The sequence below is a fragment of the Bidens hawaiensis genome, unplaced genomic scaffold (genome assembly GCF_021521415.1).
Source record: "Bidens hawaiensis isolate Kalapana, Puna unplaced genomic scaffold, B.hawaiensis_p1.1 tig00009445_1, whole genome shotgun sequence".
Taxonomy (NCBI): Eukaryota; Viridiplantae; Streptophyta; class Magnoliopsida; order Asterales; family Asteraceae; genus Bidens; species Bidens hawaiensis.
Genome location: NW_027491700.1, coordinates 279,566 through 290,366, shown reverse-complemented (window position 1 = coordinate 290,366; position 10,801 = coordinate 279,566). Strand labels below are relative to the sequence as shown.

Here is a 10,801-nt window from a genome sequence, read left to right as displayed (position 1 = left end):
TTTCATTTTACTTTGCCACCTAGGATCACACGTGTAATCTATTCAAAATATTAAATAATTGAAGTTGGAAACTTGAAATGACAATGTTGGATCTAATAGAGATGTATGATTAATAGAAAGTTACATGACCTTTAAAATTTCTTACAATGTTTGTGGTTAACAATATTAATTAGAGGGATTATGACCAATGATAGATGGATCCATATGACTATTTTACTATGTGGGGGACAAAACTGATTTTTTTACTTTGTCATAACGGATTCATAGTGCCGGTCATTATAAAAAGGGTATTTAAAGATATTTGACAAACTTCATACCAACAATAAAGATGCTCCTTTCATAAATAAAGATGCTTACATAGGTCATAGGTGCAGTTTATTAGTCTATGCCAAAGGGGCCAAGCGACAAAGGGATGATTTTTATGTTTGGCTACAAGATCCCCCCCCCCCCCCCCCCCCCCCCGGGTTGGATATATGGGCCAATTGAGGGGAGGGTGCATAGATTTTTCACCGGTTGGGTTTTAAGAAAAAAAATATTTTATAAAAGGACAAAGTACAACCGTTGATAGAGCGCTTTTTGATGTGGAACACCGCTACATCTCTAAAATGAAATAGTCCTTATGCTGACGTGGGATCACGTGTCGAAAATCCTCTCATTTTGTAGCCCTCTATTAAACATAACCTTACAGATAATGTAACTATTAGGTGTAGTATTTAAGATATTCAAGAAACGAAACATTCAGTATTACTAATGACATATAAATAAGATAATGTATCTATTAGGTGTGGTTTGTTTTTTTAAAGATAAAATATCTGTAGTTTACGGACCATATCTGCATTACTCTGTAGCAGCAAAGGTAGACCTTAAGGTCTGCAGTCTCTGTAATAAGAAGACTGATTTTTTTTTTTATTATGGGGTGTTTGAGATGGCTTATAATGTTTCTTATTGGTTTTACAAATAGCTGTATGCTTAAGCAATCTCAAAACACTTTCAAAATAACTTATTGTTGTACAAAAATAGTGACTTAAGTTGAGGATCATTATATAATTATCCCTCTACCAGTTAACACATCATGACTCGATACGAAGTTAAATGGGTTAGGGTTTGATTAACATTTTGTTTGCTTTAAGTTATTACTTAATTCATATTAACATATGATAATGTATGTAGAGGCTACACACGAATTCTACTTTTTACATCAAGGCCATCCAAATATGTACTTATGTCATCCGGTTTCCTTAATACTTAATTTGGACAAACACACGCCTGATGACGAAAATGTTCGTAAAGTTTTTAAAAGACAAGAATACCCTTTTGTCGATCAATAAAATTCTAAACGTTATTTTTATTATAGATTTATGTGCATGAATATCAATGATAACACGTTATAGTCGATTAACTGACAAATACTGACACCCTCTAGTGGAGGTGATTTTGACCCATTCACTTATGAACGGGTCAAACCGGTTATGTTCTAACGGTTAAGCTAATAGTTTTAGCTAAAATGGAAACAGGTCAAAACATTTTTTAAAAGTGTACAAACACAATGCAATATGCATACAACCTTACAAATTGTTCTATACTTCTATTCAATAACAAACATTTGTAATCATATTCAACACATAAATTACTTACTAAAAAGAGTTTGCAAGTTTTAATCTTTATTTCCCATAGAATTTCTGAAAATCATGACAAAAATACCCCTAAAAACTAATCAAAAGCCTGAAATAGTTGACCAAATAAAAGTCAACCAGGCAGGCTTGAAAAACTACTAGGAAGAAACTAATATAACATAACTAGGCTATGCTTTGTGCCTTTTATTCTTTCAACTTAATCTTATCAAGTTTGTTGGCTCACTTAACACATATCTTGGTATTTTATATTTGGTACCTGCAAATATTAAAAATTTTATAGTGATTATTTAGTGAATTATGTTTAAATTGTGAAATTAGTGAAGTACAACATGATATTGTATATATGAGATTACCTGTTTCATCATAACAAACGGTCATATCAGGTTTTTTAACTATGACCCCTGCGCTGTCCAAAATTGCTTGAGCGAGCTCTAAATCGGCTTCAGCTGCTGCATGTATCGCGTCCCAGATTTCTGTATTTAAAAAAAATAAATGCAAAAGAAATTAAAATGTTCGTTTTTAATAAAATGACTTAGAAGGTTTTATGTTTTCCGATGATTTTACGTTATGGACTTTTTTTATATTTGTTTTCTTTTTGTTAAATTTTCACTATTTAACCTTATAAAAAAATATGACATGAATCGGCGTATTGAAATAAAGTTGACGTGGCTACCTTTTTTGCCACCGTGGTGAGGAGCCGAATCCCAAAACTCATCACGCATTTGAACCAACTGACTCCATGTAACGGGCCGTGGGAACTCCCATGGCTTCGACTTTCTTATCTTTTTCACGGTTCCTACCATTAAAATGAAAAGAAAGCAAATAAAAATATGATTTTGACACGCAACTAAAAAGAAAGAAAAAGATCAAGACTATAGTATGATTATGACACGCTCGTGAATCGAGAAAAAGGTTAGATTAAACTTTAAAGTAGATTTTGACATGTGAATCAAGAAAAAGATCAAAAGTACAATATGATTTTAGCAATAAAAAAAAAGATAAAGACTATAATATAATTTTGACATACAACTCGCAAACAAGAGAAAGATCAAGACTACAAAATGATTCTGACCCACGACCACTAATCAGGAAAAAGATCAAGAGAAAAAGATCAAGATTATAATATGATTTCGACAGAGACTGTTAGTTAAGAAAAATATTAAGACTACAATATGATTCTAACGCGTGACCATTAATCAAGAAAAATATCAAGATTATAAAAATGATTTTGACATGCGATCATTAATAAATAAAAAGATCAAGACTACAATACGATTCTAACGCATGACCATTAATCAAGAAAAAAAAAAGATTACGACTACAATATGATTCTACTATGTGACCATTAATCAAGAAAAAAAAGATCAAGACTATAATATGATTCTACATCGACCGTCAATCAAGAAAAAGACCAAGATTATAATATAATTTTGACAGGCGGCCGTTATTCAAGATAATATCAAGACTACAGTAAGATTCTAGTGTACGACCATTAATCAAGAAAAGGACCAAAACTATAATATGATTATGACACGCAACTGATAATTAAGAAAAAGATCAAGACTTACGGTCTCGCTTATTAAGCAACGATCCAACGCAACCCATTTCGGGTATCTTCAATCTGCTCAAGTAGAATTCGAAAGCGGTATATTATGGTTATATTCAAGGCAAAAAAACCAACTTCCAGAAAGATTTAAATACGAGTGGTTGGGGCAGATTAATCACTCTTTCTCGTGACAAAAAGTTTCACTCAACTTTAACCATTAACATTCATGTGATTATTGACAACTAGTTTTGATTAGATAAAGTACCACCACAGCCAGTCAATCCATGGTACAACTCTTAAATGCATCTATTAGTCAACTGTACAAACGCTCGAAGCAACAAGTCGACATCCCAACCGAAACAAATATCTTAACTTTATGTTTTACCACTTGTTTTGACAATAGTCTACAAACAATGCAAATGTTTTACAACTTTTAAGTGTAACGATACGAATCACCGAACTTGTTTCTCATATAACTAAACTTCAGGTCGTCGTAGTTGACCGGTTTTAAGTCAACGGGCTTTTGCCCTACATGGGCGGTTTCACCTCGTTTATCTTTGACCCGATGCTTTGTTCTTTCCTTTTGACTCTTTGACCGAACATGACTAACTTCACCATTAGGTCCATAAAACTCGGCATACTCCTCTCGTTTTGAAACTCTATGTTTGTTTGGATCTTTAACGCTAGACGATCGGAGCTTAACGGGCTTCGTTGTTTCTGAATACTTTTCTTGGGTATGACGGGTTTCTGAATATTTTTCTTGGGTGTGACGGGTTTCTGAAAGTGGGGTCGGGGTTCTGTGTTTTTGGGCCCTTGCGGGCTGGTTAACGGGCTCGTCTTCAGGCATTATGAGACGGTCTTTTAACGGAGTGAGGCCTCTTCTAGAAGATTTAAACGGGTTGAAAGATGCGAAAATGTTACCAAAACCTTCGAGAACGAGTTTTGATAAGTCCAAAACGAGTTGACTAAAAGACGGCCAGCCGGCTTCTTGTTCTTCTTTAATGGTTTCCACAGTCTGACTTTTGGTCAACTTTTCGTTGTTTGGTATTTTAGTATCAACCTCCACCTTATCCTGCTATGTAAAAAGTTGAGTTTATTTCAAGATTCATATTATTTAACAATCATGAAAATTTGTAAAAAAAAAAACTTACCGGTTTTGTGAAATATGATGAACCGAATCCTTGTTGAAGGATGCATACAACATATCCTATCAAGATCGCACCGAATACCAAAACGAGATCTGGAAAGCGTATAAAATGTAAGTTTGGATTGTCCAAAAAGGTGAAACATCATGATTAAGTCGGTAAATAAACCGAATAAACACTTTCGTGTTCGTTCATTTAACTTAACCGAACAATCGATCAAAAACAAATACTTAAGCAAACAAAGTTTCTCGTTCGTGTTCGTCTGCTAAGAAAGTGAGTGTTTATGCCTGTTTATGTTCGTTCGTTAACAATATACGAACTGTTCATCAACGTAAAAGAACAAACATAACTTAACATAGATGAACCAGCATCAATATGCTAGGCCTAAAAATTAATAAAATTACGCTAAATTGTAATTGATGATACTTTAATTTCATAAAACTATAAAAAACTGCAATGGGCCTAAAAATATTAATGAACATATAAACCAACATAAATGAAGGTAAAGTCGTAAACAAACAAACAAAAAAAGCGTGCACGATCATAAATGAATGAACAAGATACGTGTTCATGTTCGTTTGTTTATTAAACTGTGTTCAAACCTGTAGAAGAAACCGAGCTGTCTTGAAAATCACAATCTTCTTGATTAAGAGAAATTTGTCTAATAGCAGCGTTTCCTCGATCAACAACTAACAACGAACACGTTGGTCTTACATAAATAACATCAAAATCATTTGAAAACTGTGCATCTTCACTCGGCCCGTCCCTGTACCCTGCCACACTCGATTTTCCTCCAGCAATTGTTGTCACACCTGCACATTAACTTGTTCTTCATAATCTTCTGAATCATTTGAGCTTAAATTTTGTTTCAAGAACTAATATTATGATCATATTACTAAACCTGCTTCACCAATCTTTCTGATTGCAAGATTAACGGTATCAGCAACATAAACATTCCCTTTATCATCCATTGTAACACCTTCTGGATGATCAAAACGCGCATCGTTCGGTTTTCCATCTATATGGCCTGTGTAACCCTGGAATGATCCTGCAATTAATCTTGCCCTACTGTCTGTCTTGACAATAAATCCGGAAGCTAATAAATTATAACTTCAAAACTGATGTTTATAATAGTATTATTAAAGTGAAAAGAAGCTTACATTGTGATAACGGTGGAGTGATTCTAACAATGTTGCTATTGACTGAATCAACAGCATACAGCTCACCGTCTTGTGACACTCTAATGGAATAAGGTACAACTCCTAGCTGATTACCTTCCACAACTGTTTCTACTAAATAACCATCTTCAAATTGAAGTATATTCCCACCATCTGTATCACCAAATTTAATAATCAAAATGCTATCTATAATCTAGATAAGCTATACCTATATTGGAATTATTTAAGGTTTATTAGTATGAGCTCACGGCCCTAGTTCACGTTTCAAGGTTTTCTTATGAAATCTATATATTGTAAAACAGCATTTAATAATCAACAATTCAGTATTTTACTATCTTACATGGTAGGGATGAGCAATAACCAAACTGACGAAACCGAACCGAAATTAATTGAAAAACAATTATCTGTTTTTTTTGTACCCTCGGTTAATCGAACCAAACCATTCATAAATTCATATGTTTCTAGCATTTATATCTCCATTTCATGTATTATATGTTTTGCATCTCCATTACATGTCATCATCATCATCGTACTCAGTATATCCCACCAATAGCAAAGCTATAGTAGGGTCTGAGGAGGGTAAGATGTAGACAGCCTTACCTCTACCCCATAAGGATAGAGAGGCTGCTTCCAGTGAGACCCCCGGCTCGATAGTAGTTTTGCATCAAGCCTTGGACATAAGGCACATAGCACTCAATCATCGGGACACCGGCTGATCGGTGCATGTACCCTTGTCTTTCAGCTATCAACGCCACTACATGATGCCTGATTAACCGTCCGTCACTTTTAACGTTATTTTCACGAGATTAGTAAAATAACGTCAAAATTAGTGCAATTTCACTTTTGCCCACCCGAGGGTTCACACATATATACACCATATGTGCGCACCGCAAGCAGGGCTAACATCTCCATTACATGTATTATATGTTTTATACCTCCATTTCATGTATTTATACCTTCATTCATGTATTTCTACACAAAAACTTTAGCCCAAGTTTGGTTATTGTTATCAACCGAAATTAACCAAACCGAACCAAAAACCAACAAACTAACCGAATAACTGAAAACTGATCGGTTAACAAAACCAATGACTTCAATTTAAGCTAATAACCGATCTGATTAACTAAAAACCGACCGGTTGATAAAAAAAATATTAACCAATAAAGTCCGTTTCAGTTTAAGCTAATAACTTAAACTAAACGTAACTGTGCACACCTCTAGACTCATGGTATCCTGCCTAGGGGCCGATTAATCGCTGGTCGCTACCCCCGCCGACTAGTAGCCGATTAATCGCTGTTTGGTCAAAAAACAGTCAAACATGAAAAAAATTACATATAAATTTTAGGGTTTGGATCAAATACATATAAAATTAACGTGCTAATCATGAGAATAAAGTAGCGTAAATATCTATACAACTTATAGCGACATAATTACACAACTTGTATACATAATTACATCACTTGATTTGCACAGTTAGCACATTTTTTTAGTTTGCACGTTAACTTTCCCCTAAATTTTAATCCGATTAATTGTAAATTCCTTTGGCCTACCCCACTGCCCAACTAGCGCCTAACGAGTTCTACAAGTCATACTAATAAACCCTAAACAATAATAATATATTCCAATAATCTAAACCATAACAATCCTCACTTTCTTCTAATTAACAAACCAGTTAGAATATTCCAACATTGACCAAATCTAGAGTTCATTTAACAATACAATAATAAAAACTTACAAACTAACTGAATAAACCAAACCGATTAACCCAAAACCGATTGGTTAATAACATAGATTAACCAATGACTCCGGTTTCCGTTTAGTCCAATAATCATGCTCACACTAATAATAAATAAACCCTAAATAATAATATATCTTCTAATTAACAAACCAGTTAGAATATTAGAATATTAACCAAAAATCTAGTGTTCATTAAGTGATTAAAAAATAATAAAATAATTAAATTAACAAATATACCTGATAAGGGAGATTTAGAAGTTGACCTAGCAGTAGTCCACTTAAGAATCGAAGATAATTGCTTAATAACCGGAGCTGCTAATTAATAATAATAATAATAATAATAAACACAGTAAGTAAAAAAAATAACTCAAATTCAAATGCGCACGTGCACGTGCGTGTATGTATATATATGTATACCGGCAGGTGCAGCATGAGCTTGAAACTGGATGATGTAAACGGAGACAATGATTGAGATAATGAGATAAACAAGTGACGTGTTCATCTGATTGGAAGGAATGGAATATTCCGTTAATGTAGTTAGATCGATCGATAATGTTAGTTGAAGTTGAAGCCCTAAATTGAATTGAATTGAATTGAATTGAGATTGAGTCAGTTCACAGTTCTCGAGACGTTCATACACTACACTACTTTTCTTCTTACTTTTTTTTTTACTTTTTGTTTTTTCACCGCTTTTATCGGACTAATAATTTAAAAGCCGTTTGAAAAAGATAACTTCATTTGTTTTCTTGCATTTTTTTATTAAATGTGGATGGTACATACTACGTTATCATACTCTCTAATTTAGAGAGCTTAGTTGCCTTAGTTTGACAGGACTATGTTATTTTAACTGGGCTCACGCTGGTTTCAGAGTTTGGTTTGTCGACGTACCGCCGGCTGTCGACTACCACTTGACAGTTGTTGTGCTATCATAAGAACAAAACTCTCTGGCGTAACACACGGTGTGATGAAAACTCGGGTGAGCTCGGAATTCGAACTGACAATCTCGTAAGACTTAACCGAAGTAATTCATTGTCATAATCTACCTAAATTGATAAAAGCAGAGATCAAGCTTGAGTTATAACTAAAAAACGCAAGCCTTCTACCATTATTCTACATGTGAGAATTAAGAAAGTCGTTTGAAAAAGATAAACTTCATATATTATCTTAGATTTATATTGTTAGATAAAAACAATCTTTTTTTTTATTAAATGGAAATTCATTATTGATGGGCCTTTGATTGGTTGTTATATTATTAGATAAAAACAATCTTCTTTAATTAAATGAAAATTCATTCTTGATGGGCCTTTGATTGGCTTGGATGTTAAACAAGATTTGGTCGGCGAGGAAGTGTAATAAAAAGGCTTTCTTCTATTTAAAAAGGCTTATTATGACAATGTTAACCGGGAGTTTTTATTATTATGGTTCAAATCGGATTTCTGGATCAATTGTCTTCCTGGGTGGAAGGAATTCTTAACTAGGCAACGTTTTCGGTATTATTGAACGAGTCTCTTGCCTTTCAATTCCAATGTTCCAAAGGTATTAGACAAGGTGATCTTCTATCTCCGTTTCTTTTCCTTTTGGTGATGGAAGCTTTCTAGTATGGTAAGTAAAGCAGGGGAGACCGGTATCGTTAAGGGTCTTTGGTTGCCTAATGGGGTCCAGTCATTTCTTAGTTGCTTTGTGCGGATGGCGCGATGATTATAGGGAGCAAGTGATTGGTGTGTTTGAAAATAGACTGTCACTTTGGAAAGCTCATACCTTATCGATTGATAGTAGAGTTATCCTGATTAAGTCGGTCTTAAGAAAATTCATTGGGTGGCATGGGATAAAGTGACTCTACTAAGAGTAAAGGGTCCTGCTCTCTGCGAGTTGGAGGCATATAGTAAAACGCTGCTTTCAAAATGGGTGTGGAAATTTAAGATAGATAAGAATGGTATATGGAAGAAAGTTATTACAAGCGTTCACTGGTCTGGAGAAAATTGTAATGTGGTTCCGTGTAATAAAAATCTCACCAGGCCTGGAAAGTGTTGGTGAAAATGTTAACCGATTTGGAGGTGGGAAGGGTTAAATATCAAACTTTGTTCAGAGGAGAGGTTAGGACCATGGATAATATTTGGTTCATGTTCTCTCCTCGACGAGATGGAATTTTTGTTTTTTGGGGGGGGGGGGTGGCTAGTTGGCAACCACCTTTTCCGTTAGTATAGTTAGGAATTGTTTAGTTTTCAACTGTTATGGTCTAGATCTACCGGCTCACATTTGGTGTAATTGGGCCTCTCTTAAATTCAACATCTTTGCACGGAGGGTCATTTAAATAGGTAGCCTACGTTCGAAGCTCTAAGTAAGAGAACTATTGGGGTGTACTTTTCGAATCATACTCTTTGTGATGCAGTTGTTTACTCGATTGAAAACATTGTGACCGGTTGTATTTTTGCAACGGTGGTTTGGTAACACATTTTCCTTTGGTACAAGGTTCCGATCTTTGTTTTTGCGGTTGAAGTCATCTTCAAGATTCATTCTAAGACGAGGAAAAGCAGATTGGTAATAACATTTTGAAAGAAATTATGATAATTACAAGTTGAAGGATATGAAAGGCGAGAAAATAGAATATTCACGAAGGGAGAAAGGCGAATATTGTTGATATCATTGGTGATATCAAGTGTCTAGATTTCTTGTGGATAAAAATAGATATAAGAATTTTGAGGGCAATCGGTCAAATTAGAGTAAGAATACCTTAATGTAATTGTCTTGGTTTTGACAAGTGGTTGCTCCGTGTTCGGTGAAGGGGTCCTGTTTCGCTCTTTTTAGTTGTCTATTTGGTGTTTGAATGAAGGTTAATTTTCAAAAAATATATATTTATATATAGCGAGTTTAAGATTGTTAATTTTACATGTACCCTCACTTATAATTCACTCAAACGTGTATTCCCATCCTCACAATTGGCTTACTTTAATATAGAAAATTTAAACACTAAACCATGTCATTGAAAGCTTTAACAAACATATGAAGAGAAAGGAAATGAAATGAAAGGAAAAAAAGAATTCAGTGTGTTTCTTAGTTTTTTTAGGAGAGAACGGAAAAGAAAGATAAAAATGGTGTTTTCACTAATTTCATTTAAGAGAGGAAAAGAAATGAAAATAAGACTTTTAAAGAGTAATTTGAAGGGAAAGTGCTTCCTTCCAATTTGGAGGGAACTGAAAGGATAGAAAGTCGTTTACTCAAATCTCCAACGATTGTAGAAAACAATAGCGTATCTTCAGTTGAATGAAGAGAAAGAAAGAAAATGAAAAGAAAGAGAAAGATAAAGGAAATATTTCCTTTCTTTTGTTTAATGAGCTCGGGAACACAACGTACATCCCCATGCCAGACCACTGTCGCCACCTAAGGTTCCATAAATCGAACCTGACAACATTAGTTAATGAAAAATCATAACACCAACGACGAAATTATCATCAAGCTTAATACGATAGAGACATAAACCGTAAGTTTAACACCTAACACACCCCCAACAGAACACCGTCATTGCCACACAAACGCCATTTTGGGTTATGAAATCCAACCCAA

The 10,801-nt window shown here is 34.4% G+C and overlaps 2 protein-coding genes across 4 annotated transcripts; both read right to left on the bottom strand.

Annotated features, from left to right (window-relative positions):
* Positions 1–1,653: 1,653 nt before the first annotated feature.
* On the bottom strand, positions 1,654–3,296 carry LOC143532445 (uncharacterized). The gene is made up of 4 exons (XM_077027487.1): positions 3,203–3,296; positions 2,308–2,430; positions 1,988–2,107; positions 1,654–1,890 (listed from the first exon to the last, which is right to left on the bottom strand). Exons 1-4 carry the CDS (start codon positions 3,237–3,239, stop codon positions 1,826–1,828), a joined length of 345 nt encoding a protein of 114 aa, XP_076883602.1. The 5' UTR covers positions 3,240–3,296; the 3' UTR covers positions 1,654–1,825.
* Positions 3,297–3,608: 312 nt separating this feature from the next.
* LOC143532444 (uncharacterized) lies at positions 3,609–7,831 on the bottom strand. 3 transcript variants are annotated; one of them, XM_077027484.1, is made up of 7 exons: positions 7,658–7,831; positions 7,478–7,555; positions 5,486–5,656; positions 5,227–5,397; positions 4,928–5,137; positions 4,332–4,420; positions 3,609–4,255 (listed from the first exon to the last, which is right to left on the bottom strand). In XM_077027484.1, exons 1-7 carry the CDS (start codon positions 7,740–7,742, stop codon positions 3,614–3,616), a joined length of 1,446 nt encoding a protein of 481 aa, XP_076883599.1. In that variant the 5' UTR covers positions 7,743–7,831; the 3' UTR covers positions 3,609–3,613. The 3 variants fall into 3 exon arrangements, with proteins under 3 accessions (XP_076883599.1, XP_076883600.1, XP_076883601.1); XM_077027485.1 differs by having other exon boundaries at positions 3,609–4,252; XM_077027486.1 differs by having other exon boundaries at positions 7,478–7,552.
* Positions 7,832–10,801: the final 2,970 nt, after the last annotated feature.